General features: G+C 40.6%; 1 protein-coding gene across 7 annotated transcripts; it reads right to left on the reverse strand.

Annotated features, from left to right (window-relative positions):
* Window positions 1-26,828, reverse strand: STRA8 (stimulated by retinoic acid 8). 7 transcript variants are annotated; one of them, XR_012087315.2, is made up of 10 exons: window positions 26,033-26,104; window positions 21,644-21,841; window positions 20,266-20,341; window positions 16,761-16,845; window positions 15,328-15,480; window positions 13,286-13,577; window positions 11,018-11,094; window positions 9,243-9,354; window positions 3,271-3,349; window positions 1-161 (listed from the first exon to the last, which is right to left on the reverse strand). XR_012087315.2 is itself a non-coding variant. In XM_020811718.3 (9 exons), the coding sequence occupies exons 2-9, from the start codon at window positions 21,833-21,835 to the stop codon at window positions 234-236; spliced, it is 1,062 nt and encodes a 353-aa protein (XP_020667377.3). In that variant the 5' UTR covers window positions 21,836-21,841; window positions 26,686-26,828; the 3' UTR covers window positions 1-233. The 7 variants fall into 7 exon arrangements, 5 of the variants coding, with proteins under 5 accessions (XP_020667377.3, XP_072856318.2, XP_020667376.3 ...); XR_012087314.2 differs by having other exon boundaries at window positions 1-308; XM_020811718.3 differs by lacking the exons at window positions 3,271-3,349; window positions 26,033-26,104 and adding an exon at window positions 26,686-26,828 and having other exon boundaries at window positions 1-308.
* Window positions 26,829-26,831: the final 3 nt, after the last annotated feature.

The following is a 26,831-nucleotide window of genomic DNA, read 5'->3' on the forward strand; positions in this document are numbered from 1 at the left end:
TACATTTTAAAAACTTTATAAATATCAAGTTGTAATGCATGTAAAAATACAAATAATTTAACTGATTAAAAACTTTGAAGTCAACATTAACAAAACTATTTTAAACATGATGCATGCAGTAGGAATTGGTGCAGTATCTCCTCTCCCCTCTGCTGATGGTGCTGGGAAAGGTGGGAGAAACAAATACCATTAAGCAACAATTACAGTTTTTCCACTTAATGAAATATTTTAATTTACAAATCTTCATCATCAAATGTCTCTGTGCATCTCAGCATCACGGTCTCATAATCTAACTGGAATACTTCTTCCTAAAGGACACAAAGGGGGAGGGGGGGCAGAATCGTACCTCCATTAAGATAGACTGATTTTGCAAAACAGGTTAATGAACAAACCCCTGGTCCCTTTTTCATGTGCTGCCAGAGTTGAAGCTAAGTGACTTTCATTTTTTTCACATTAAAAACACATGGGGACATCCTGGCAGAGGCTAAACAAATAAATGAATGTTATCCCACCATATTGTTTCCATACTAGGAGATGGCTCATAGGCTGGACACAGAATGTTATCTATCTCAACCCAAGCAGCCCTACCACATTGAAATCAAGGTGTCAAAAACCCTTGCCCAGTATCATGTGTAAGACAAGGGAAAACATTTTCAAGGTAGTCTAATAGGGATAAATTCCACACTAAAATACTGTATATCTCCTAAGTCTTTGGCCATGGTTCACTACAACTGTGCATAATCCATGATACTTAATGAGTTTAAGGACAACAATGGTTAAAGTCTACAGGGGGACGCAGAGACAGAGATTTCACTTTGCCATCTTAATACGTGCTCTTCTCTAACACAGTCCTCGTCGTCGTTGTCATTTAGTCGTGTCCGACTCTTTGTGACCCCATGGACCAGAACACACCAGGCCCTCCTATCTTCCACTGCCTCCAGTCCTATGCCCTGTCTAATGGGGGGGATGTAAAGAAATGACATGTGTAATTGAGCAAGGACTGTATTTCTTCTTTCTCTTTTTTGTTCCAGCATTTCCACTACAAAATAGTTAATATTTAGTTCCGAAAGCAGCTCCTCTCTTCAATAGTAGAAACCAATGTGGCAAAACCACAACAAAAAAACCCACACAGAACCAAACAGCTAAAAGAAATCTGTCTGCATAAGCAGTCACCTTTTAAGCCTGCCTATGGCTCACTGCCTGGAACGCAGTGATTTCTGTGCCTTTTGATCAGAAGCCTTGAATCCTCTCAATCCTGGTTCTGTGCCATGTTATCAGTTAAAAATCTTAACAACCTCTTTAGAATGCTGACATCTGAAGGCCAGTTAATATGACTCAGCACCTGTGCGATGAAGCATTTACTGTATCTATTTGCTTAGCTGCTTATTTCATTTAAAGCAGCCAACATTTATATCATCCCCCCCCCCAATCACCAAATGCAGGTTGGGCCAATGGGGAGGGTGAGTTGGAAATTCTGTACATATACAATAAAACAATGCTACGCCTGGTCACTATAAATCAAAATCTCTGCTAATCTACCTAATATGCCACTTTGCTTTAGTATTTTTGAATAACCGCAATATATAGATTCAGGGGTGTCTACAGCCTCAGTCAGTTGTTCCGAAATCCAGACTCAACAACACACTTGCAGGGGAGAAGCCAGCTCTGCCCTTCTCCTTGTTTCGCTCATGCCAACCGTGCTTAGTCTCCAGGAGATCCTGATCCCATGTAGGCTATACGCTTGAGTAAGAAAACCCGGAACACTTGGATTCTTGCTCAAAGGTAAAATCTTCTTTTCACTTGCAAAGCAACCAAAGAGGTGGGTAGAGCTAGCCTCTCCTTTATTGATGTCCTGATGATTCCAGGAACAACTGAGCTAAGCTTGTATCATTAGATTGAGGCAGTCATCTCTGGAGCTAAATCTGTGTACACGATGGCTCACCCTCAACCCCCTATGCTAGCCTGTCGCAGGGCAAAATACTGTCTGATAGCCAGCAGCCTGTAACTGTCAATTGAAACAGAATATAACTGTCAATCGGGATCAACAAAGCTTCAGGAATCTGACAGAACACTGTAATTATAGTCCATTATAACTGAGAGCAAGAGTGATTTAATGGCTGGATTACAAATCAGGAAGCCTGAATTCAAATTCCCACTCACACTCAGCCGTAAAACTCATACCTCACAGGAGGTTTCTGAGGATAAGCCACACTGGGTCCCTTTTTTTAGGAAAAAGGCAGGGCAAAAATATTTTAAGTCAATAAATAAAACAGGGGGAGGAGAGTGATGTTTACTGGCCGGAGCTTATTGAAAGGCAGAATATAATTGTAAAAGAAAATAAATAAATCTGGTCCTTCACTTCAGGTCTTGGATTGGCCTTGTCCAGATTTCACTAGTATGAAGAAATTTTTTTAAAATGTATGGCCAGTTTCTGCTAAAGATTCATCTCTTGGAAAATCTCTAGAGCAGTGCTGAGGAAGTTGTGGCCCACCCAGTGTGACAAATCTCATTTTGCATCATTCCCAACCCATTAGCTATGTCGGTCAAGTCTGACAGGAGTTCCAGTTCCACAACAACTAAGAAGCAACCTATTTTTCATCCTGGATCGAAGGAATTACAATCGTATTTCTTAGCTTAGAGCCAAACTATGTGGAGGAAGGCAGTCCTTCCTGTCTGAGAAACCAGATTTACAAAGGAAGAATGGGCTTGTGACCTGAAGATAACAACAACAACAACCAAACAATCTAATTTTTAAATTACAGAGATGAGAAAATGTTTTGTTTGTTTTCTATACTGCACCATCTAGTACTACTCTGGGTGGTTTCCAATGAGCCTATAAAACATAAAAGAGAACAGCCATCATCCCCAACTTCACCATAATATAAAAAGAACAAATCACTGAGAGCACAAGAGGGCAGCCACAGACAAAAAAAATTAACATATAAGAATAAAATGTAAAAAACAATTACAAAGGGAGGATGTCTTTAAATGTGTCTTTGAAAAGCAAAGTTTTTATATGCTTTCTAAATATTAGGAGGGTAGGGCCTTGGCACACCTCCACAGGTAAAATGTTCCACAGAGAGGTGGTCACCACTGAGAAGATGCTTTTTAAAGGGAGAGGTGCTTCAACAGGTAACAATGTCCCAAACAATTCAGGGCTTAATATGTCAACATTAGTACCTTGAATTGAGACAGACATATACAGGCAGCTAGTGCACGCAAGCCAGTACCAGAGAAATAGGATTGTATCTTGAAGTCCCCGAGACCTACCTGGCCAGGTTGCGCATCTCCTGAAACTCCATATCACCTTCAAGGGCAGCCCCATGTAGACAGGATCTCAATGGTCTATCTTTGAAATTACCAACAAGTGAACCAGTGTTATCAGTGACTTTCTGTCTAAGTAGGGTTGCAGGCGTGCAATCTGCCCAGATTGGAATCTTCTGCAGAGACTATCACACACAATAAGCCTTTAAGGAATTTCCTTTTTCCAGCAATGAAATATAAATGACCCTTGTTTTATAGATTCTTTCTCCAGACAAAGTTGCTTCCCTTAGTCCCCTTGATATCCCTATCTTTTTTCTAGATCCCAATGTTTCCTATCACAATACCGGGATCTGGAGGGGAAAAATTACGAGAAACAACATTTTCATATTTAGTCCATCTGAAAAGTTAAGAAGTTTAGAACTGCCTTATGGGATTAAAGCAAACATCTGTTTAATTGAGCAATTCATATCAAACCCTAGTCACTTAAATACTGGCAAAAAGCCCCCAACGTTTAACAGAGGAATCTTAGATAGTCATTCATTAATGTATATCATTCTTTTTAAATACCTTTGTGTTAGTGGTTATCATATCAGCTTCCATAAATTCACTCTATGCTACACCATGCTCTAGCTCAATAATGGGAACTAGAACTAGACGTAACGAGGGGGGGGGCCACTCACATGTCTGTTGCCGGCGGTGGCTCGTTTTCCCTTCCAATCACTCTGGAGCTCGTGGTCAGCTAGCCATTCCTGGCAGAAGGAGGGAAGACAAGTGTCCCTGCCAGGCTGACGAACGGATAGCCAACCGCGAGCTCCAGAGCGAATGGAAGGGAGAGCAGAACCAGTGGCAGCAGTGGATGCATGAGTGGATAGTCTGGCAGGACTCGCGTTACATTCAGCTGTGTGGGGGTATCCGTATTCAAATACCTCCATCTCTAATGGGAACCTTTTGGATCTCATGCTGGCAAAATTAAAGGTGTGTGTGTGTGGGGGAAGCACGGAAGAGGTCAAAATATACTGGCACTAAAGATCTCAAAGACCAACAAAGTATGTCAGTTTTTAAGGTGCCACAGTATTTTGGTCATTTGAGTTTTTCCTTTAATTTTGGTCAACACACAAAAACAGATTAAAACAACTACTTTTTTTGTCCCTCAGATGTTTTGTACTACAAATCACATAACCCTTTAATATTGGTTGTGCTGGCAGGGAGCTGAAGTTCCAAAACTCTGGAAAGAAAAAGGTTTTCTAGCCTGCTATAATAATAATTGTGTGTCATCAAGTCTGGCTTATGGCGATCCTTTCTAGGGTTTTCTAGAGAATACTCAGAAGTGGTTATCATTCCCTTCTTCTGGAGGCACGTTGGGACTCTGCACCTTGCCCCAAACCAAACAGGGTGGCTGTCCTCACAAGAGGCCCAGCGGGGAATTGAACTCCCAACCTCTGGCTCTGCAGCAAGGTCTCTAACCCACTGAGCTATCCAGCTAGCTGAGCTTGCTATAGCTGTACATAACAACCAGTGGCCCTAAATGGATTCTATGTGTAGGTCTCCCTTCTTGAGTCACAGCTATTATATCTTCCATAATTGTAGTTTTTCAGCGCTGTAAAAAAACTGGGCTCTCTGTTTCTGAGGTGATTATTGGTTTCGGTACCATTGTTCCTCCCTTATGTTGCTCACAGATGTAGTATAACATTTTCACACATATACCTAGTCATGAAAAGTTTATATCTACACATTTTCCTTAGAAACCAGGCTGAGGTGAAGTGTTTAATGGGCAGGATATTATTAGCAAAGCCAAAGCTGCGGCTGAAACCAAAACCATCCTAGGCTGTACCATTTATGCCTGTACATTGCTGAGGTATATAATGCTGTGATTATCTTAAAAGAAACTGCTGCTGGGATTTTTTTTTTAAATCTGTAAACAAGTTCAACTACTTCTTTATTGTCCACCCCAATAGCTGTCAACTGGAAACCTGTTATTCATGCCCAACTAAAAGCTGAAGAATCTTTGTTTTACTCTGATGGGTGAGTCGGACTAGGCTTTATAATCTCAGTCATCAACCTGCAGATTAATCAGTCTCATAGTTTAACTAGTGCATCTTTAAGCGGGTCTTACATAATCCATCCCATGGCTTGAGAAACGATGGATATAAGACAAATCTTCATTCTTGCAGTACAGTGGGGTCTCTACTTAAGAACGTCCCTACTTAAGAACAATTCCACTTAAGAACAGCTCCGTTTGCTAAATTTTGCTTCTACTTGAGAACAAAAATCCAAGATAAGAACAGGAAAAAAACCTTTCTTGCTCTTTTTTTAACCTTAGGTCATCTTAGGTTAAAAAAAATTCTCCCCCTAGTGGTAGAGTACGTATTAACCAGCTTTGGATTAGTTCCTATGGGAACTAATGCTTCAATGTACAAACGCACCTCTACATAACAAAAAAACAGCCAGAACAGATTAATTGGTTTTCAGTCCATTGCTTCAAAATTAGCTTCGTCAGAAGTGCTTTTAACATTGTTCCCTGACCTAAGGGGGAAAAAAAGAGAAAAATTTCCCCCTCTAGTGGTAGAAGGCGGAATAGCAGCTTCCCTTTAGTTTCTATGGACGGAAAAGAGCAGATACGGATTAAATGGTTTTCAATGCATTCCTATGGGAAATGCAGATTCTACATAAGAACTTTTCCACTTGAGAACCACCTTCCAATACGGATTAAGTTCTTAAGTAGAGACCCCACTGTAGAAGCAGGAGACTACTTTTACATGGAAAAATGTAGATAAGATACTGCTAGACACCATTTTCAAAGAGAACAAGGATGGTGCACAGCTTGAAGGAGATCTAAACAGAGAAATTAGTGAGGAAATCTGGAAGAAGATATGGGGAGACAGACTAATAAAAATATGTCTAGTAGGGTAAAGGAAAATTGTTACAATATGGAGATACTACTTAACACCCCAACAAAAATGAATACTGTATAATGAATAAAGAGGTATCACTTGTATGTTGGAGATGTAAGAAAGAAAGGGAAACATATGTGGTGGACATGTGAACAGAGACAGAAAGAATGGTGAACCGTCTTTAATGAGACTAAGGAAATCCTGGGGACTGATATACAAAGAAGTCCAATATTAGCTTTGTTAAATATGTCTAGAAACATTCAATTCAATTAAAAGAGGGGATGTAATTAAGTAATATTAACAGCAGGAAAACTGATATTTGCAAGAAATCGGAAGAATAATGACCAGTTTAATATGGAGGATTAGTAAATGAAGTGGGGAATTTGGCTATTAATGATAAATTAACCAGTGAATTGAAACTTTAAAAAGGAATATTAAAAGAAAGTTGTTTTAATGAAATTTGGAAAGTAAACATAAGGGTTAAATTCCTGACACAGGAGTCATTATATTTCTGGAAAGATACAGGGTACAGAATTTAAAATAAAATAAGTTGTTAATTAAAAATTGGGGTGGGGTGGGAATCCTGAGGGTTGTGGGCTACACTATGAATTTGTTTTATGTTGTTGTTATTATGTATTGTTTAAAGTACAGTTTTTTGTTATTTTTCAAAGTAATTTTTTTTAAAAAATATTCTACACAGCTTGTGCCTTTCCAAACAATATGAGACAAACTGGTGAGTCGATTTATTGTCTCTTTTTGTTTTTTTAGTCTTACAACTTCCGTAGTGGCCCATTTTAATGTGCATAGGAAAAACTAATGTACAGAGGGATCCCTATTCATTATACGTGAATGGTGAAAAGTGCCCAGCTTTTTCCTCTTTCTGGACGCTCCAAAATGCCAATTTGAGCCCTCTTGCTTCAACTGTAAGCCTAGCATGTACACTTCTGTATGTCCACAGAGCTGTCTTTGTTATTTAAGCTAGTGGGCAAGCATTCAAAATGTACTGCTAGATCACAGAAGTCTATGGCTGCGGGTAGAGCCTAACACAAACTGTTAGTAGATACTGGGCATTCTTTCAGAATGCATTGCCAACTTCAGAACTCCTCTTCTCATTTGTGTTGCACTTATTTTATGCACACTGCAGTCATAATGGCCCCAAACGCCATCAAAATACAGTAAATAAGTTATTTCCATAAACAGGATCTGACTGTGAGTGGCAAACTGAGTGCCTCCTGAGTTGGATGATTTCCCCTCTAGAAGTTTTAGGAACAAAGCAAAATGCAAGTAGATTGGGATGTTCTGGTCAAGAAACTAATAGTCGTCATTCCAACTATTTTCACAGATGTGAATTAAAAAAATACAGAGAACAGATTTCTAGCTGTAAGCCACTGGAAGCTATCACACTCTTACCAATCTACAGCACAATTTTGAAATGTTCATGCTGATTGGGTCATTGCAAGAGTTGTATTACAAAAAAGTAACTTCTCCAAGCTCTTTCTGTATTGAAGAAACACGTCCACAGGAAAATAGGATGTTTGGTCCCGCAACTAAGGAGCACAGGAAAAATATCTACCATTGAAATGGATTCCACCTACTAGGGCTAGATTGGCCAGTTACATCCTGTTCCACTCCTCTTTGAAACCTGCCTACACAATCCCCGCGGGAAGGTAGACAACAGGGTTGATTTTCTGATAGCAATTACAGTTATCTAGAGGTGAAAAACAATGCACTTGTATATTATAATAGATAACACATAACAGGTGCTAGCTCTGGTTAACCACCTTTTTATAAATGGGTGTGGCACTGAAGTACTTTACAATCTTATTAGTCAGGTTGAGTCTAAAAAAATATGTACACTTGAAATACACTGAACTATGGCTGCCATCCTGCACATGCTAAAGTTCTCGAGCAAACAGACTGACATTCACAATGTTTGTCTTGTATAAACTTAACAGACTATCCAGTTTTTGAAAAAAGTGGAGAAAGGAATCAAAGTCTATTGTCATCTAAAAAGTGAATTATATGTTTGCTTTTGGTTGGGGCTGGGTGGCTGGGAGTTCTTTTACTTGTTGTGAACAGCCCAGAATAGTGGCTTGCCACTAGATGGATGGTGTATAAATGCTATTATCAATAAATAAATGTCAATCACTTGAGTCCCACTCTGGATTGGGACCACAGCAGGTAGAGGAAGCAATGCATCTCTCACTCTAGGTTCCAAACTGTGTCAGGGCCTCACACTTTCTTTCTGTATTGAAGAGACACTTCCATTCAGTCCACATTGCAGTGGGAGGTTTGCATTATTGTATGAAAACAGTATGGGGATTCCAATCCCCTCGCTTTCCCACAGACCTCTGTTTTTCTCTTTAAATAAGCAAATTCACTATTCTGTGTGGTTACTCAGTCATCATTGTGCTCTTTGTAGGTGAGGAGGAATTCCCTCTTTTTCCCCCTCTATATTTTTAAACATTTCTGCGAATAATTCAGCCCCCCCCCCCCAGCCTGCCTCCGATACCTATTTCACACAGATGGTGCCATTTTGATTTTGATTTTCTGAGTGTCTGCTGAAAAAGATGGCACTGAAAGGTAGTGTTGTTTTTTTCTACTGAAAGATTCATACCTGGAAAATGAGTTTGCAATTTGTATAAAATGACGTTAGCTGACTACACCTCAGATCAGTGATAAATTTTGTAGGGTTCATATGAGAACATATTCCCACAAGAAGAACCCAGGCCACACATGCCCTTGGTACCCTGAAACATTTAGGGATAACTTCATGTTACAGTTAACAGGATATCTGACAGAAATAGACAAATGTGGGTTGAAACTTACTATTGCATTCTGCTACATACTATAGCTCTGAAATATATCCAACAAGGCTCTAAAAACAACTTCAGGATGGAATCTTCCCAGTGGTAAACATTAATCCTATTCAGGCAGTATCTACATGTCTTTTCTACGTGGTGCTGGAACGACCTGTGATAAAGCTCCCCTACCTTCATCAACACACTAAGTGGTCCTAACATATCACTAGAAACTCTGTAAAAGGAAGACTGATTTCCGTAAAACACATGCATTCCAAACTCCTACCTGTGGCGGCTGCATGCTACCAAAAAACAGGCTTTTCAAGAAGTTGGTGATCTGCAGGTAGAGTTGATGGTTATCCTCTTGGCTTTCTGAAACACATCCTGTGAAAGCTGAGCTACAAACAGAAGATGAAACTATACTAAACTCTCCTTACCAATTTTGGTGAAGGGAATGTGAGTCCTTTCCCTTATTTTACAAACTACTGTACTTTTTGTTTCTTTTTGTAGGTAGAATTAATCTTGTGGCCACAGGCCACACTGAGGGCGATATAGAGCAGTGGTTCACAACCTTGAGTTCCAAGATGTCCGTGGACTAAAACTCCCAGAAGCCTTCACCATTACCTCTGCTGGTCAGGATTTCTGGGACTCATAGTCCAAGAACACATGTGGACCCAAGACTGGGAACCACTGCTCTAGAGCTATTCAATAAAACTGAGTAGGCATCCTGGCTTGAATCAAGGGTTGCAATCTCTCTCCTCCTCTCAGTTGGATGGATATGACAAGGTGAACCTAAGAGAAGATCTTTGTTTCTGCTCTCATGGCATTCAAAGAAGTCCACAGTCCATGCCACTGTACAATCATTGTTGGCAAAACAAAGTGCTTGTATATATACCAATTCATATTTGTCAAAAAACAAGTATGTTAGCTGGTTGAGGTAACTACTGTAGTAACAACAGCTAATCTGTTGAGATGGAAAAAGAATGACGTCAAACTGGCAAGAAATTTAAGGCTACTACAAAGCCCAAAGGGCCTTATTTCAATAGCCTACTTGGTAACAAGTCATGCATGTGAAGCAAAGACAGACTGCTACCAAATATTAAAATCTTGTGCATCACATGTAGTTTCATATCCTCTCACTTCAGGCTGTTGCAAGGAGCTTGCATTTTTTCCCTTTGATGTACTATTTCTATATGCTATAATTTGTACCTCACAAAATATGATACTTCTCGAACCCGCTGTAACTGCCATGTGCAATGTGGCTTTCATTCCCAATTCTCTGGATCCAGCCCATGGTTACAACAATTTATCTGATATCATTGTTAAGGTACCACTTCGCTCCTCCTATTCCTGCCATACCCAGAACATTTATTCCTTTATTCACCAGCAATTCATCTGCAATTTAATTAAACTTCATTTTTTTCCCACAAGAACCATTTTTAAATTTTTCAAACATAGAACCACACATTCTGTTCCATTTAAAACACAGACACATAGAAACCATGGAGCACAATTCTCCTTTGCAGCCACAATTAAATTAATGGAAGCTGTGCTGAAGATTTACAGTTCAGCACCTGACAGTTTCTTAGGGTCATACTAGAGGTTAAGTAGAATGTGTAGTTCCTTCAATTTACTTGTCTTCTCTCAGACAGTGTAACTATCTCAGAGATACAGTGTTGGCAATCAGATTTGCAGATGAAGGCCATATTCACCTTCTGGTAACCAATCACAAAATGAAACACAACAAGACAGACAGTCGAGGAAACTCATGTGTTATGTCAAACAGACACCATTTCAGGGACTACCTCATCTAAAAGTGTAGCAAACTAGATAATGCGCTTATCACATTTTTAGAAGGGATACTTCCACTAGCAGTAAAGATGTCTGTTTGTCACAGCATGTTATCTTCACTTGATTAGAGAGTCTTCTGCTAATGAACATATTGAACTATCATAATCAATGAATGCTTCAGTCCCTAGCACTATATGGCTCTCTCTCATTCTCTCCTCTAATCTGTACGCAGGCCTTAGGAAACAATGGCCATGTGACTGAGGCAATTACCTTTGACTGGACATTTCTTGAGTTTCGTTTCTGTCAAGGAAGCTAGTTGCCACATCAAATGCATCTTCAAAGAGAATCTAAAAGAGAACGCATTTTGTATGCCAGCTATCAACCAGCTTTTGATAATTGCGTTTCACTGAATATTACACCACTCACAATGGGGAAGGAAGGGAATGCATCTAGACATAACAAGGCGAAACTGGCCAGTGTAAATAATGATTATATATGAAACCTTTTGGTGACACCCACCGCTTTTGTTAAAAAAGGTGTAGTTTCTATTTGATTGAGACAAGACAGATACTAGTAGTCTGGAAGACATGTAATTGCAACTTCCTTATTTTATGAGAGATTACCATGCTCAATTTTTTTAAAAGGTGAGACAGAAGCTGAGCAGTTTCGCTGGGAACTTTCAGTTTCCTGTAAACTTTGAATCTAGAGCAGTTATTCACAATATTTTTTGTTGGTGACCATACTGGATGCTCCTCAACTCCACCACGTGGATCTTAAGTACAATTCAGCTGTATGTGCAATCATGACACTTGGTTTAAGCCAAGTTTCTGTCACATGCGGCTCATATTTTTAGCCTGAGAATCTTCAGTGCATATAATTGATGCATCAAGCAACAAACAAGATCTTGCTACAGAAGTCCAAGCAAGCTGAGGGTTGAACTAAACTTTTCTCATCTTCTTTCTTTACTCCATATAGTGATAAGAATGAGCAGGAGTAAAACCGCAAGGAGGGGGAGGGAGAATAGGATTTCCTACGTGTGTCTCTCTTTCTGTATTGTGCAAAGTATTTTTCTTTGCCTGGAATGGCTCCTTTGCATACTTCACAAATGTCTCAGTTACAAGCCAAGCACGGAGTAGCACGGTCAGCATGCTCACCGACTAGTGAAGGCATTAGGCTGGATTTCATTCCTCTGTGGTTTACTAACCACTCTTCTCAGTTCCTGAACGTCCTAAAAATGTCCTAAAACTGTCCAGTCAGTTGAATCAAGCAACAAAACAGCAGTCATTGCTGCTACATCTCTTTTGCCAACATCTAGACCTAGTTATGTTATATTAAGGCAACAACTTGCTAAGCAACAGTTACCTTAGAAAGGTGTGTTTTTGTACATTTTTTGAAACAGAGGTGTGTGGTATCCCTAAAGCAGACAAAATAAATGGCCTAGACAACAAAGGCTTAGTGTGAAATAATGTGGCGTAGTATAGTACATTGTCTATTGAATCGGTGGAGATTTGGCAAACTGACTGTTTTGTAAATTCCACTGATTCAATGGTTGTGACTTACTATGATAAGCAACAGGATGTGAACCATGGCATGAAAAATGTGATTCAAACGAGGAGACCATGGAGGGACTAGAGAAAGGAAGAGGCTGTAGGGATATCAGCAAGGACTGGACTTGAAGGACTCACTGGAAGATGACAGAACAGATGGGGGGGGGGGGGAGAAAATGAAGAGAAATTGGTGGAGAAAGCAGATGGCCTGACGGCCAAATCAAACATAATGACCAATGTGTGAATGCTGCTGAAAACTGCTTCTGTGTGGGCAAGACTTTACCAGACTGCCACCATAACATGTATAAAAAGGAAGTAGGTAGATAAATGCTATTTTATGGGGAAATTTTCCATATACCCATTCCTCTCTCTTCCATACAGAAGTGCATAAACAATCCATGCTACAGTCAACATACCTGAAGCAGCTGAGAAAGTATGGGTCAAAGGAAAAGGCTGATGAAGGAAAGCTGGACAGAGTGGGAGAGTGGAGTTCAGACTGCTATTTGTCTGCCTGCTTAAACAGGGTAAATATATGGGTGATATTACCATATAGGTGTCCATGACTTGACGGGAGCATTTTTTTCCTAAGAACACATTACTTGATGCTGTTTTCCCTTTCCCTTGCGTGTTTCTGTAATGTAAGCCATGGTTCCACCTGCCAAATTCTTTTTTATTTTTTTAATTTTAGACACTGTCTTACATATCCTCAGACAGGCTAAAATCCTATATTTATGGGTCTGAAGAAGGTCACTTTAGCACCAATGGAGAGTTCCCTTGGTTTATAGCTTTTCCTATAATACATGCTTGCCATTTTCTGAATCATTAATTATTCCCAGGATCTTCCCTTATGTTAGGAATCATCATAATTCTTCTTGATGGTTTAAGAAAAGGCCACTACATCCTTTGCCTTTCAGAGAGAAGGAATTTAGTATTTAAAAAAAAAATGTAGAAAAAGCATGGAGCAGTAATCCTAAAAGAGGCTAATTCTCACCTCCTCGGATGTGGATAATACTGAACCGCTGGCTTCCTGACTATTGGTCACGCTGTCTCTCACACTGCCCTCAGAAGTCCAGGCAAGTTCTTGGGATGCTCTCCTGAACTCAGAGAGGAAATTATTTCTCTGACTACAGCAGTACTGCAGGGCGCTGTCCCGCCTTTCTTCAGGGAGACCCTGCCACAAGTGGGAAACAGCCATGGAGACCACAGGCAGCATAACCTCTTCAGGGCTCACAACCCCTTTATCTACCAGCAGGTCTACCGTCTCTTTGTAAAAATACAAGTATCTAGAATGAGACAGGAAAGGGAGACAGCTCTCAGGATGTGGTTTGGATGGCCCCTGATAGTGCACAGAGCCATCAGGTAGCCCTTCCATGCTTTGCTTACACAATAACTACAGGGTGAATGCATTGTCAAGGAAGCAGCCTTCTGCCAGCTCAAACGATTGGTCCAGTAAGGCCCCGTTCCTTGCTCTGATGGGCACAATATATTTCCCAGGGTATCCAGCAGAAGTCTTTCCTATCACCTTCTACCCAATCCTTTTTAAACTGGATATGCCAAGAAATGAGCCTGGAATAATCCTCAAGCAAACAACAGGCTATGTCTCTTAGCTATAGGCTATTCTCTTAATACAACACAATACCAAGCTAGAGAATCACTTCCTTTATGTGCACCTTTCACTCATCATCCTGCCCTATACTTCTCATGATTTTACTGCATACATTATTTGGCACGATAGTTGTGTACACAATGGCTCAGTTTTCAGCTATGTGAACATTTTGTCCCGTTCTGTGGCCCCTTATGCCTGCCACCTGCCTGCAGACAGTCTCCTTAAACTCTAACCTGAAAAAAAAAGGAATCAACTTGTTGGGTAGTGCAATAATATAGTCATAAGACATGATATAGTACTAAAGAGGCATGTTATTTTTAATTAAGGAACTAAACATGGAAGGATTTAAGAGCACATGTCTCATGAACCTACATGCTAGAACCCGTAAATAATCTGCACCTGTGAAATACCAGGTCAAGCCTGCATGAGGAGTATCAATAAAGGCGGGAAGGGAGGGAGCAGAAAACAGAAAGGAGTTAAATAGGTTTTGTACAGCTAATCATTTTCATGGCTAAAGCTTTTGCCAGCTCTTGAGAAATCATAAATTACTGTATGTATGTCACAAGGAACTGTAAGAGGGAAGCAACTTTGTGCCATCTGCTGGCCATGCTTGATTGCTACTGCATATTATTTTTACACAAAAATCCCAAATAGCTGTTCTAAACATAAGGAGAAAAAGATCCAAAATCTGTATTACAGGAATATTTTTATTGAGCCAACTATAAGGGCACAAAAAGATAAGTACACTTTCTGAGATCTTCAGATGTTACAAAAACAGGTTGGGCAATAATATATTTATGCTATGTGAAGGGCATACATAGTACTGTACTTTAAAGCAGCAAAAGTGGAAGATCAGTCTGAAGAGTGCATCAAGCCAGGTATTGGTTTGTCATTTATATTACCAAATATTTATCCCAGCTTATATGCAGCTATTTTTCTATTCCACTGTGTGGAAACAGTGGAAGCTCCATTGACAAGAACAGGTGAATGCTACTGGCAGAAACAAATCCACAATTTCTGCATTTCTGTAAAAGATGTGAAGTTCTGCAATGAATAGACCTGCTTTCCTGTATCTCTTCCGTATTATACATACCAGTGCCATAACCTCTCATGTCAGAGATGGAGGAAAGCTAGGAGTCTGGTCTACAAAGCCACCGGTAAAGCTCTGCCACCTGACCACTACATGTTCTTTTGTTCTTTCAGTAGCAGTATGGTGTGAACAACTTATACATGGCACAGTTTCTCCCCTTATTGAAGCATACTGAAAAAAGAAGTTGTACTTATTACATTTCTCTCAATTTGCATCTATTAGAATCACAGTTTTCTCTCTTGTGTATGGTGCTGACATATAGAAACAATTCCATCCTATATCACTTTTCCTGATGGATTACTTCAACAGGGCAAATGAAACCTGCTGCTTCACATACCGTTCAAACTCCATAAGATCAGGAGAGGAGATAGTCGGTGACTGTGTAATTTTTAGATTTACATCCTCTTCTATTGAGTTCTTCTCATGCTCTTGAATCACAGAGCATACAGTGGTGTCACTCTGAATCATAGCATTTGAAGGGGGTGCTATGCTGGAAGTCAAAAAGAGAAATCATAGCTTCCTCACTTGTTGGAAACGTATGGAGGAGTTTGGCAACCTGGGACATGTAGGCTGTATGCGACTCTCCAGACTCCTTTTTTTCATGCCACCCACAAGCCTCTCCCTAATTCAGTGCTTTAAACTCTATTCGATAAGCAGAATATGTTTCATTTAAAGGGTTTTTGTGCTTTGCCATTGAATTGCAGTGTCACAGAGGCGAAGTATAGGACCCAGGGGAAACAAATCTGGATCCTCTGGATCCACTAAAGTTGCCCCCACCCCACCCTACCCTATGGTTTGAGACTGATCCTTTCTGAGCAGTTCTCTTTACAAGTTGTGAGACAGGACTATATTGCCAGAAAGATATGTAAATGGAGTTTAGGATGAGACTTAATAATGTATTCTTGCATTGAGCAGGGGGTTGGACTTGATGGCCTTGTAGGCTCCTTCCAACCTCACTTTTCTATGATTCTATGTGCTTAAATGATTTGCTTTGCAGGAAGGACATCCTCAAAAAAATTTCTGGATGGAGATCAAAGCTGTATAACGATATGTTAGCACAATCTGTGCACACAGCACATGCCACTACCATAAATTACATCCACCTCTGAACATTAAAATAGTAAATTAATTAATTTCCCTCCAAACCCCCATGCATTATAGCATCAGGACAGACCACTGTGCTATACAGTCACTATTCCTCTTGCTGTCAGTGCTACACCCTGATGTAAATGTCTGTACACACCTTAAAAGGCAGGAGTAACTCATGCTGTTCAAGTTTTCACAGTGCGTTGAGATGCTTAAAGGCAATGATCTTAACTACCATGTTTCCCCAAAAATAAGACAGGGTCTTATATTAATTTTTGCTCTAAAAACACCTTAGGGCTTATTTTCAGGGGATGTTTTATTTTTTTCAGGTGCAACAATCTACATTTATATTACATTTTATATTATTTTGTTTTTAATGTAAAACTGTATATTTTAAATCGTTTTTATCTTCTAAGTTGTGAGCTGCCCAGAGTAGACTATGTCTAGATGGGCGGCATATAAATGCAATAAATAAATAAATAAAATAAATACATTTATTCAAACACAGTCATGTCATCTTCTGGTTGCTGCACAATGGTGGAGGGCAGAGTTTCACTTAAATGGGGCTTATTTTTGGAGTAGATCTTATATTACGAGCAACCTGAAAAATCATACTAGGGCTTATTTTCAGATTAGGTCTTATTTTCGTGGAAACAGGGTACATCTAGATTTTCAGCATCTTACCTGCAATTGCTAAAGTACATCTTGACATATTCCTCTTTTACTTCCTCCAAGCTTGAGGGACTGCCATCTTCCAGATTCAAAACGTCTGTTGCCAGCAGAAAGAACGGTCATCACAAACTGGCATATTATAAGGTTTGCTCAGGATCAGGCCCAACACAAGAAAGCAATGTGGCTAAATAATTTCAAATCTTATGACCACAGGGTTGCTGTTGTTTTCATTATGATTATCACCCTACAAGTATTATCAGATAGGGGCCAAAATCTTGTTGTGTAACTTTGGCCTGGCCCAACTCAGATTGGGTGCTGGAAATGTTTAATTTACACTAAACAAAAACTTCCTCTCCCCAAATTTTAGGTTCGAAGGCTCCCTTGGACTTCCTTTTGCCCTGGGGAATGTTTTGGGAACATCAGGACAGGAGAGGGAGCCTTTAAAAGGCATAAATTGCCAGTGGATCAATGGCTGTGATCCCAATCCTGGTAGCACTGTTCCCACAGTGATTTTTGACTTGTAGAGGTTTCCTCCCAATCTAAAGTTCTCAAAGGCTTCCCAGGGCAGAAAGGAGCCTGAGGGAGACTCAAAACATAAAATGGGTGGGTGGGTGGTTAATAGGGAGATTCTAATTGATGTAAATTAAATGTTTCCTGTGTCTCATCTGAGTTGCAATAATACTCAACAGGATTTTGCCCAGTACTGTATGTTCAAAGCAGCTAACAATATAATCACAATACACCTTACAATATAGAAACTGTCAAGGATAATTTCCACACTGAGGCAGAACAAGGCCCATGATAATCAGCAGCCATACTTGACAGGTGTGCAAAATGCTGAATCATGCAGTCTGGGATGATGCAATGTCCACACTGATAGGATGTGCATGTGTATAACTGTGGGGACATGTGGAGAAGATGCCGGATCTTTTCTAATGAATGTCATGCTGCTGGTTTGTACCACTGAACTTCTGTATATACTGTAAATACACCTGGTGTCAGAAGAAGCTGTCTATGTCTGTGTCATTCAATTGGACTGCCTGGGCTGAAACAAAAACTCTGCTAACTTACACCAACAAAAACCAATATACATATAGCACAATATGATTACATAGCAAACCTGTTAAAATTAAATACACAATACAACTGCAGCTTTAAGGTAGCAACTCAGAGATCTATGCCTTGACAAGGATCACTTACGCACAAAAATCACCTGGCCAATTGTGGTTCATTCTGATCCTAACACCACTCTGAATACAAACCAATTTGCCTAATTTCAGAAGCTAAGCAGGGTCAGATCTGGTTAGTATTTGGATGGGTGACCGATAAAGAACATGCGAGATCTCCAGGTTGGGTGAAGAAACAATCCCACCTTAAACTCTGGAGAGCCATTGCTGCCTGTCAGAGTTGACAATAGAGACCAACAGTCTGACTCAAAATAAGAAAAATCCCTATGTTCCTATGACAGGTACCAGAGCCAGTTGCCCTTTTTATTTCACTAGCCAATGACAATTTGGTGTTTGAACTCAATTCCTGGCATAATAATAAAAATAACCATATGTTGTCAAGTCAACTCTGACATGGCAAACTTTTTCAGGATTTTCTAGGTAGACAATACTCATAAGTGGTTTACTGTCCCTTTTTTTTCTGGGGGAGCCTTGGCACTGTGTAATCTGCCCAAGGCCACAAAGGCTGATTCTATTTGTAGGAGGCACAGCAGGGATCTGAGACAACACCCTATGGCTAGATATCTAAACCACTGAACTATCCAGCCAGCTCCTTGACACAATACCCAAAGTCAAATCTCAGCAGGCAAATGAAATTCCATTAGTATTTTGCTACCTTTGCCATAGCACAGGGATAGAAGAGTGAGGCCTGGTTAGTATTTGCAGAAGATTCTCTGTTTTGCATGTCCATTTGGAAGAACTAGGTACCAGATAATGTGAAAACCTCCACCTGAAACCCTGAGGAGCCACTACTAGCCAGAGTAAACAACCTTGGGCTGGATGTGAAAATAGTCTAAATTAGTAAAAGGCAGCCACATGAAGAAGAGAAGACTCCCTGGAAAAGACTCTGATGTTGGCAAAGTGTGAAGGCAGGAGGAAAAGGGGTGACAGAGGAAGAGATGGATGGACGGTGTCACTGAAGCTACCAACATGAATCTGACCAAACTCCAGAAGGCAGTGGAAGACAGGAGGGCCTGGCGTGCTCTGGTCCATGAGGTCACGAAGAGTTGGAAGAGCCTTGTGGCGCAGTGGTTAAAACGCTGTACTGCAGCTAAAACTGTGCTCACGACCTGGGGTTCAAATCCCAGGTAGCCCGCTCAAGGTTGACTCAGCCTTCCATCCTTCCGAGGTCGGTAAAATGAGTACCCAGCTTGCTGGGGGGGGGGCAATGTGTAGCCTGTATAATTAAAAAATTGTAAACCGCCCGGAGAGTGCTTGTAGCGCTATGGGGCGGTATATAAGTCCAAAAAATAAATAAATAAAATAAATAAACTTAGCGACTAAACAATAAGAAGCCACATTAAGCATGATGGGAAAGTGATGCAGGCAAGGACCAACTCTTACACATCATAGTTGACTTAGGTTTTGAATCAAGCTCTCCCTAGTCCACAGCTAAAATATCCCCTGCACCTAATACAATAAAGTGACAGCATGGAACTCTTTGAATGATATAGTATAAAAAGGTGGCCCAAGATGTCACACAAGGTAGCAGTACCGGATTAAGAGACATTTTGCTGCCTGAAGCAGAATCCAAATCCTCTTCCTTCAATTCCTACTTTCTAAAAATCCTTCTGTACCATTTGAGATACCATTTCCTTCCTATCCATGATTCCATGTGGACAATGGGACCATTTACCTGAGGAGGTGGTGGGTGTTCCAATGCTGGAGGTATTTAAGAGAAAATGAGACAAAATCAGCCTTGGAAGTTGGGTTGAAATGCAAATCCTTTCCTTAATGGAAACGTTATTAGTGGGCAAGAAATTTGATTGCCCAAACAAACATTTGTCACGCAAATGCAGACAATGAAAATGTTTTGGACATTTACATACAAAATCTCCCCAATAGCAAGGCCTGATCAGGGGACAGTGAGTGGTGTAATCCAAAAAGCAACTGTTACAAGTTATGTACGTGTCCAAATCCCACCTGCAACCTAAAGTGGCAAAACAGAGACATGTGTTCACTACCTCATCGGTGATTTGTGAAAGTAATGTCTGAGTGGAATACAATAAGGGGTAAGAACTATAGCAATCGGTATGGACTATTGTACTTACCTCTTATTTGGTCATGTCAGCAAGCATGCAGGTGGCAGTAGATGCAGCCAAGGAAAAGGTGGTGAATATATAACACCAGCAATGCACACACAGATTGGGGAGAAATAGTTTACTGAAATAGGGCCTAATTCTATCCTAATCTAGTTCAGCCTGGTGTGATTCCATAATAACGTGGACATTTTAAGGCAAATTTAAAGAAACAAGGGGCAATAAATTTGGCCAAGCATTTACATACAGTACCTTTCATCTTCAGCAAGTTTTCCAAAGTTTGTTCCAGTTCCAGAATATAATTCTTAGTCTTATATAAAACCTGACACTAAACAAGAAAACAGAAAATAGAGCCATTCTATTTCATGACTTGAGCAGATCAACATTTTAATATGCATTACATTCCCTGATCAAACTTTTATTGCTGGGTAAATATCCACCTAGAGACTTCAGATGCATCAGAGTACAATGAGTAGCCGAAGTAGATTACTTGCTTTTTCGCAGTGAAAAAAAAAGAGAGAGAGAATACATTCATCATACTGGTTAACAGATTACTTCATTCATTCTTTCCATCACTTAAATAATTTGAATAGTAACAAAAAAAAGAATGGATTCATGTGCTTGTCCATTATCACATGATGTTTATAACTGTCATGTGATAGTACAGTGGCTTAAGTTCCCTGTCACATGAGTCATCATGAATGGAGCTTTTTCATCGTGTGGCATCAGGAGCCGTGGAGAGGGAGAAATGTTTAGCCCGTTGTATGGAAGTCACAAACTGAAAATGCCTTCATGAACTGAGCACGGGTTATCCAAATAAGCCCATGCCAGCTTGAGAGGTTCATGGGCTGTTGTGAATAAAATGTGGTGTGTGAACACTGTGTAGAGGTGGTATAGACTGCATATCAACACCAGAGATTTAAGGTGGTTTAGTATTCAGCGATCAAGATACCCTTTGGTGAAGGCATGTTGGGACAAGCTGTATTAAGTCAGCAGGTGCCTTAACAGACATGCTCTATGATGAGCAAAGAAACTGCGCATTGCCACAGATGGCTTGCTTACAATTTATCTTCAAGCATTCACATTTTTTCCTTGGTCTTCTAAGCCCAAATCTTGGCGGGGAAGATGGAGCACCAGGGACCAGCAAAGTTGCCCTAGCTTACATTAATCCTATACTGCTTTAGAAAGTATCTAAACTCTAGTATACTGCTAGAGAAGTTCTCCTGAAAACCATCTCAAGCTAGTTTGGTGCTTCCATGAGCGGCTAAAAGGATATACGGTATCACAGCTAGAAGGATATATATCACTTGAAAAAGCTGCCCTCCAAAAGAATATACAAAGGTTGTCCCGATATGCATCCAAAATAGTAACATCATGAAGATATTTATAGTCTTCAGCGGGGAAAACTAGAATAAGCCATAAGCCAGATATCCAAAAATATGATATGCAAAGTTTCCTGCTGTCTTGTTCTGAAAGAAACGTTTTTACTGATAGAAATAATAAACTTTCAGTGATATTTCAACTATACAGTATAAAGTAGCCTGAGCAGAACTTAAGATTCTGAAGAACTTAAAGTAAATACTTAGCATTTAATCTGTCATATATGCAATTTCAATTTTTCCACCTATACCTTTGATGCAGAACTATCTTGCTGAGAATATACAACTTCTTGTAGGTTGCTGAAGAGTCCAGCCAGAGTAGCTCTGTGGCGTGCCTGAGACAAGCGTTTTTTCCCCGCTTGTGGCTTGGGATTCTGCAGTGGTTTACGGTTCCTTGAAGTCACTCTAACATATGGGGTGTTGCAGTCTCCAGACGTCTCCATCAAAAGCTGTAAGACAATGTCATCCCATTATTGGAATAGTAAGACAGTGGTCAGTACAACAAAATACAGGTATCTCCCAAAGCAACATGAAACACATTGCTCCATACTTTATCAATGCTCACTATCAGTGAGTCTTAAAGTTATTGTAAACTTGACTTGTTTAGGGTTTCATCACTGGTATTCATGGGATAGGAAACACATGTGCTGGCTTTTAAAAAAGGTGGAAAAACAATGGAAATTAGCCAAGCTGTGTCAACTTATTTCAGCGACAGACAGATAAGTATGCTCAACTCTCCCCATGAAGCAGAGGATAAACAGCTTAACCTGATCCAGACTGTGTGTGCATATGCCCAATGTTGGGTTTTGTTTTGTTCACAGTGTATGTTTCTCAGTGCTAAAAGCTAAAGATGACTTATACTAACATTTGTTCTAGTGCACTCCCAGTTTATCTGCTTGGTGTGCAAGACGTATCTCTCTCCTGGAGATTGCTGCATCTTTAATTGTATACTGTGAATGTGCCTGTGGTTAGATCCCTCAAGAACGGGAAAGAAGAATCTATTGTTAATGGCAGCAGGGAGACAAATGATGGAACAGTCTAGCAGGGCTGGTGCCTATGTTGAAGAAAAGATGGCCCAGAGATTTCTATGCACCCTGTGTCTCAGACACAAGATAACTGTGTACGTATGAGATTGTGTGGTACTAGAGACCCTATTAGGCATCTTTATTATGGGAAGGTTAAAGAAGTTTGTTCCTAATGTTCTCTGCCTCACATCTGTGGGCATATTTGTCTGTGCAATGTGGCATTGCTAAAGGCGGCTTTGGAAGATAATCAGTAATAATTTGTTGAAATGATAAAATAATTATAGTCCTAAGTGACATGTTCAGTAACAGAGTGGGCATTTTAGGTTGTGAACCTTAACATGGTGTTAAAAATAAAGCAAATTTAAAAGTATAAGCAGCCTCATCTTGTGAGCTTCTTGGCACAGATTTTGCTGTGCATATTTTGTTTGTAACCAAGAGGATTCCCTCTGTGTGTGTGTGTGTGTTAAGACAAGCTGTAGATGTGCTCATCCCCCTGCAAGGCACAAGCCTGGCAGTTTCTGAGTTGTGGCAACTGCAAGCTAATTGAACTCTGGCTCATAGAAATTAAGCAAGTAATGCTTTTTCTAGCACAAAAATGTGGTAAACTTGGGTCTGGATTGTGTCATTTTAAGAAACAGGTGGAGGCTCAAAGAGATGCAAGCTTACTTATAAAAAATTAAGAAACAGCATGTTCAGAACAAAGCATTTTCCTTTTATGTTTCCTACAGTTGTTAGGGTGTGTGAGTGTTTTTACATTTACAAGCATCACTCACATGCACCTCTACTACTGTCTGAAACATATTTAGTTTAAGCACATATTTGCCTAAATAGTACCCCTATTACCTGTAAGCCCCAGGCACTCACACAAATGTCCTAATCCTGCATCCTCTAGAATAAGATAAATCAGTTCTACGTCCTTGGGTCACAATCTTGCATGTCTACAGGGAGTGGAAGTCTGGTTAGATCTAGTGGGGCTTCCTTTATTCCAGGTAAACATACTTAGGATTAGAGTGTGACTTTTTTTATTTTCCTAACAAGCCTCGTGGTGCAGTGGTTAAACGGCTATACTGCAGCCAAAACTGTGGTCATGACCTGGGGTTCAATTCCAGGTAGCCCGCTCAAGGTTGACTCAGCCTTCTGTCCTTTTGAGGTCGGTAAAATGAGTACCCAATGCATGGGGGAGGGGGGCAATGTGTAGCCTGCATAATTAACTTGCAATCCGCCCAGAGAATGCTTGAAGCACTATGGGGCAGTATAGAAGCAGCACGCTTTGCTAATGCAAATACAGGAGGCATGTCAGCAGGGAACTCATGATATATGTCAATAAAGAACTATAGCTTAATAAAGAAATGCCACATTGTACTGAATTCCTAAAATTGATCCTAGGCCAAAACAATGGAAGACATAGGCTCACGGCTCACCCTTACAGTTTTATACTGCTTCAATGCTCCTGAAAAACATTATACAAGAATTAGCCTTAGAACCTTCTACAGACCTAGTTCAGAACTGTTATTTCTGACCACAGTGATTAAGGACCCCCATACTTTACCATACTCCCTATTTTTAGCATTACTCAGTTCCTGGGAATCAAGTGAAAGACAAGAGATGCCTTTAATGCCTTGTGATAGGTAGCAAAAAAGGCAAATCATCATTAGATTTTCTGTTCAACTAGGCAGAACACAACAACGGAGACTTCTCCCTGTTCTGGAAATGAGTTGAAAGACTGCTGAAATTTATGTAGAAAACCTGTTAAGTTTTAGAAATAAATGCCAATGGGGCAAAAGTACACAGGTGCCATTTCAGAATGAGAATACAGTACAAGCACCCAAGGCAATGAAGTTCTCTTCCCCCTACTCAGAGCGGCATGATGACAGCTAATTCTTAGATGATAGAGCAAATTTCCTCTCCCCATATTTTTAGTAATATACAGTATATATTCTAATATGTGCTGCCTAGATACTGTGTTTCCCCAAAATAAGATAAGGTTCTTATTGTAATTATTGTTCCAATAAACACATCAGGGCTTATTTTCCGGGGATGTTTTTTTTTTTCATGTACTACATTTATTCAAATAGTCATGCCAGCTTATTCTGGTTGCTGCACAGCGGTGGAGGGTGGGGTTTCACTTAACTGAGGCTTATTTTTGGAGTAAGGCTTATATTACGAGCATCCTGAAAAATCATACTTGGGCTTATTTTCAGGTTAGGTCTTATTTTGGGGGGAACAGGGTAGTTCCATTAGGGATACAATAGGACCATGGTATCCGTGGGGGTTCAGTTTCAAGCCCTCCCCCGCCCCCCTGGATGCTGAAAAATGCAGCAGTAGCAAATGATATTCATTGTGTGGTCTCTGCCACCTTCTAGTGGCTCATTCTGGTAAATACACTCTGGAAATCTGTAAAAATACGTATGGAGGGTTATTTAGTATTTTCAAGCAGCGGGCAAGTGAATCGGCGAATATTTATCCCATTTAATAGAGATTCTATTGCACTTGACTGAGGAGCCAGGGGTCATGGGTTTGATTCCACATTGTGCCTGTGTGATCACAGGCAAGCTACAGTCCCAGAGTTCAGCCCTGAAGAATGGATTGGTAAACTGCTTCTGAGTAATATATATGTACCTAGGAAACCCTGAAAAGGGTCACGTTAAGACTGAATCCACCTGACAACACAGAATTACACTGCAGTGGGACACATTACTTTAGAGAGGATTCTACTGAAATGGAAATCACTGGAACGAACCTTAGTTTCAGCAAAGATTTAGAAACAGGACTTTCTAAATTTTTAAGGAAGGGGCCTATGCTTTTGGAGCTCATTTTGTGTTTAAAAGGACCAAAGTTATCTCTAGATAGGACTAGGAACAATTCCAGTCTGAACCCTTGAAGCGACAGTGCAAGTTCAAGTGTTGACCGTAGTGAGGTAGACAAGCTAATATAGTCCAATTTAGTATACGGCAAGTTCTTCTACAAATAATTGCATAGTGAAACCAAATTACCAAATGTTTACCATTTTCCAAAGCCTATTTTGCCATTATCTAACAAGGGAGCGGAAGCGAATTTCTCTCACTTCCTAGAAAAGAAAAAGTTGAAGCCTGCTGTTTCTTAGGATATCTACCTATTTCCACCCTGCAGTTTCTGGAAATATCTATCAGTCTCTATTCAAATGTTACACTTTCAACTTCTTCTTTGTAGACTTCCTCAACTCTGTTGGACCTCACTGCCTTTTCCTAGGCTTGTATATACTTGCCTGACTTGACAGCTTGGTGGACTAGGTTAGGAGTTCAATTCCCACTGTGCATCCCAAAAGAGCCAGCTCGCCTGGCCTTGGGGGGCAAGTTGCACAGTCTAAGGATGCCCCCAGAAGGAGGGAAGGGTAAACCACTTCTGAGTACTCTCTACCTAGAAAACCCTAAAAAAGGTCACCATAAGCTGGAATTGACTGGAGGGCACACAATTAGTACTTAAATATACCTTCCTCAAGTGTGCCGACTCCTCCCCTACTTTATATCCCCTCGTTTCCTGCACACCCCTCTTCCTCAGTACAGCCTTGGGCTTGGGTAAAGGGCCAAGAGGCTGAAGGCCTCTCTGCGGGATATGTCTCAGGCAGGCGTGATTTACCGGGTATTGCCTCCTATTCCTCCATCTCCCCTTGCATCAAGGTAGCTGGCAAAACTACACCGCCCCCTCCCCGCCACCTGCGTCTGCCTTCCCGCCCATTCCTGCCCTAGCACTAACCTAACGATGTATCTCAGAGTACCAATCACAATGCAGGAGGTGTCTCCACCAGCCAATGGAAAAGCTCTGCTGTTAAGCTAGCAAGACTGTGGGCGGGGCTACGGGAAATGGCAACAAAAACGCGGGGGAAAAAGAAGTGTGGGGGGGAGGCGCGGGCGGCAGAAAAGTAAGGGGGCGGGACGGGGGAGGAGCGCGAACAGGAGCGCGGGAGACTGTCAGGAACCGATGAAGGGGCGCTAAACCTCCGGGAAGGCGCTGTCTTTCACTTCCCTTGTCATCTCGCATGAACGCAGGGCGACGTCTCTATTTAGTTGTAGACGAGGTAGCCGTGTTAGTCTGTGCAAGCATTATAAATACTGTAAAACCAAAATAAATAACGAAAAGAGCAACGCAGTATATTTAGACTTCTGTTTACGTCCCTCTGTGCAAGCAAGGTTGCGTTCACACGGATATAGGCTGGCTGCCGTCCTCGGGTTATTGACGTGGAAACTGGGTCCCGACTTAAAAGTAAAGTGTTTTAGGAAGAATATACTTACCGCGATGTTTAATCTATCCAGTGTTTCTCTGCCTGTTCAAATTCAGCACCGACCCAATGGGAATCTGCTCAGTCCTGGTCAGCATCGCATCGTTGAACGAAGATTTCGCAGAATCAGTTTAAAGTTTCCCCCAGCCATGCCATTCA

This window comes from Pogona vitticeps, chromosome 5 (genome assembly GCF_051106095.1).
Source record: "Pogona vitticeps strain Pit_001003342236 chromosome 5, PviZW2.1, whole genome shotgun sequence".
In the NCBI taxonomy this organism is placed as follows: Eukaryota; Metazoa; Chordata; class Lepidosauria; order Squamata; family Agamidae; genus Pogona; species Pogona vitticeps.

Bases quoted from the DNA above. Each gene is read 5' to 3' on its own strand.
- STRA8 (XM_020811718.3), bottom strand. From the start codon at position 21,835: ATGGAGACGTCTGGAGACTGCAACACCCCATATGTTAGAGTGACTTCA. The intron at 11,095-13,285 runs GTGAGAATTAGC...GTTCTCTTTTAG, and splicing joins TATTATCCACATCCGAGGAG to ATTCTCTTTGAAGATGCATT. The intron at 9,355-11,017 runs GTAATTGCCTCA...TTCTGTTTGTAG, and splicing joins CAAGAAATGTCCAGTCAAAG to CTCAGCTTTCACAGGATGTG.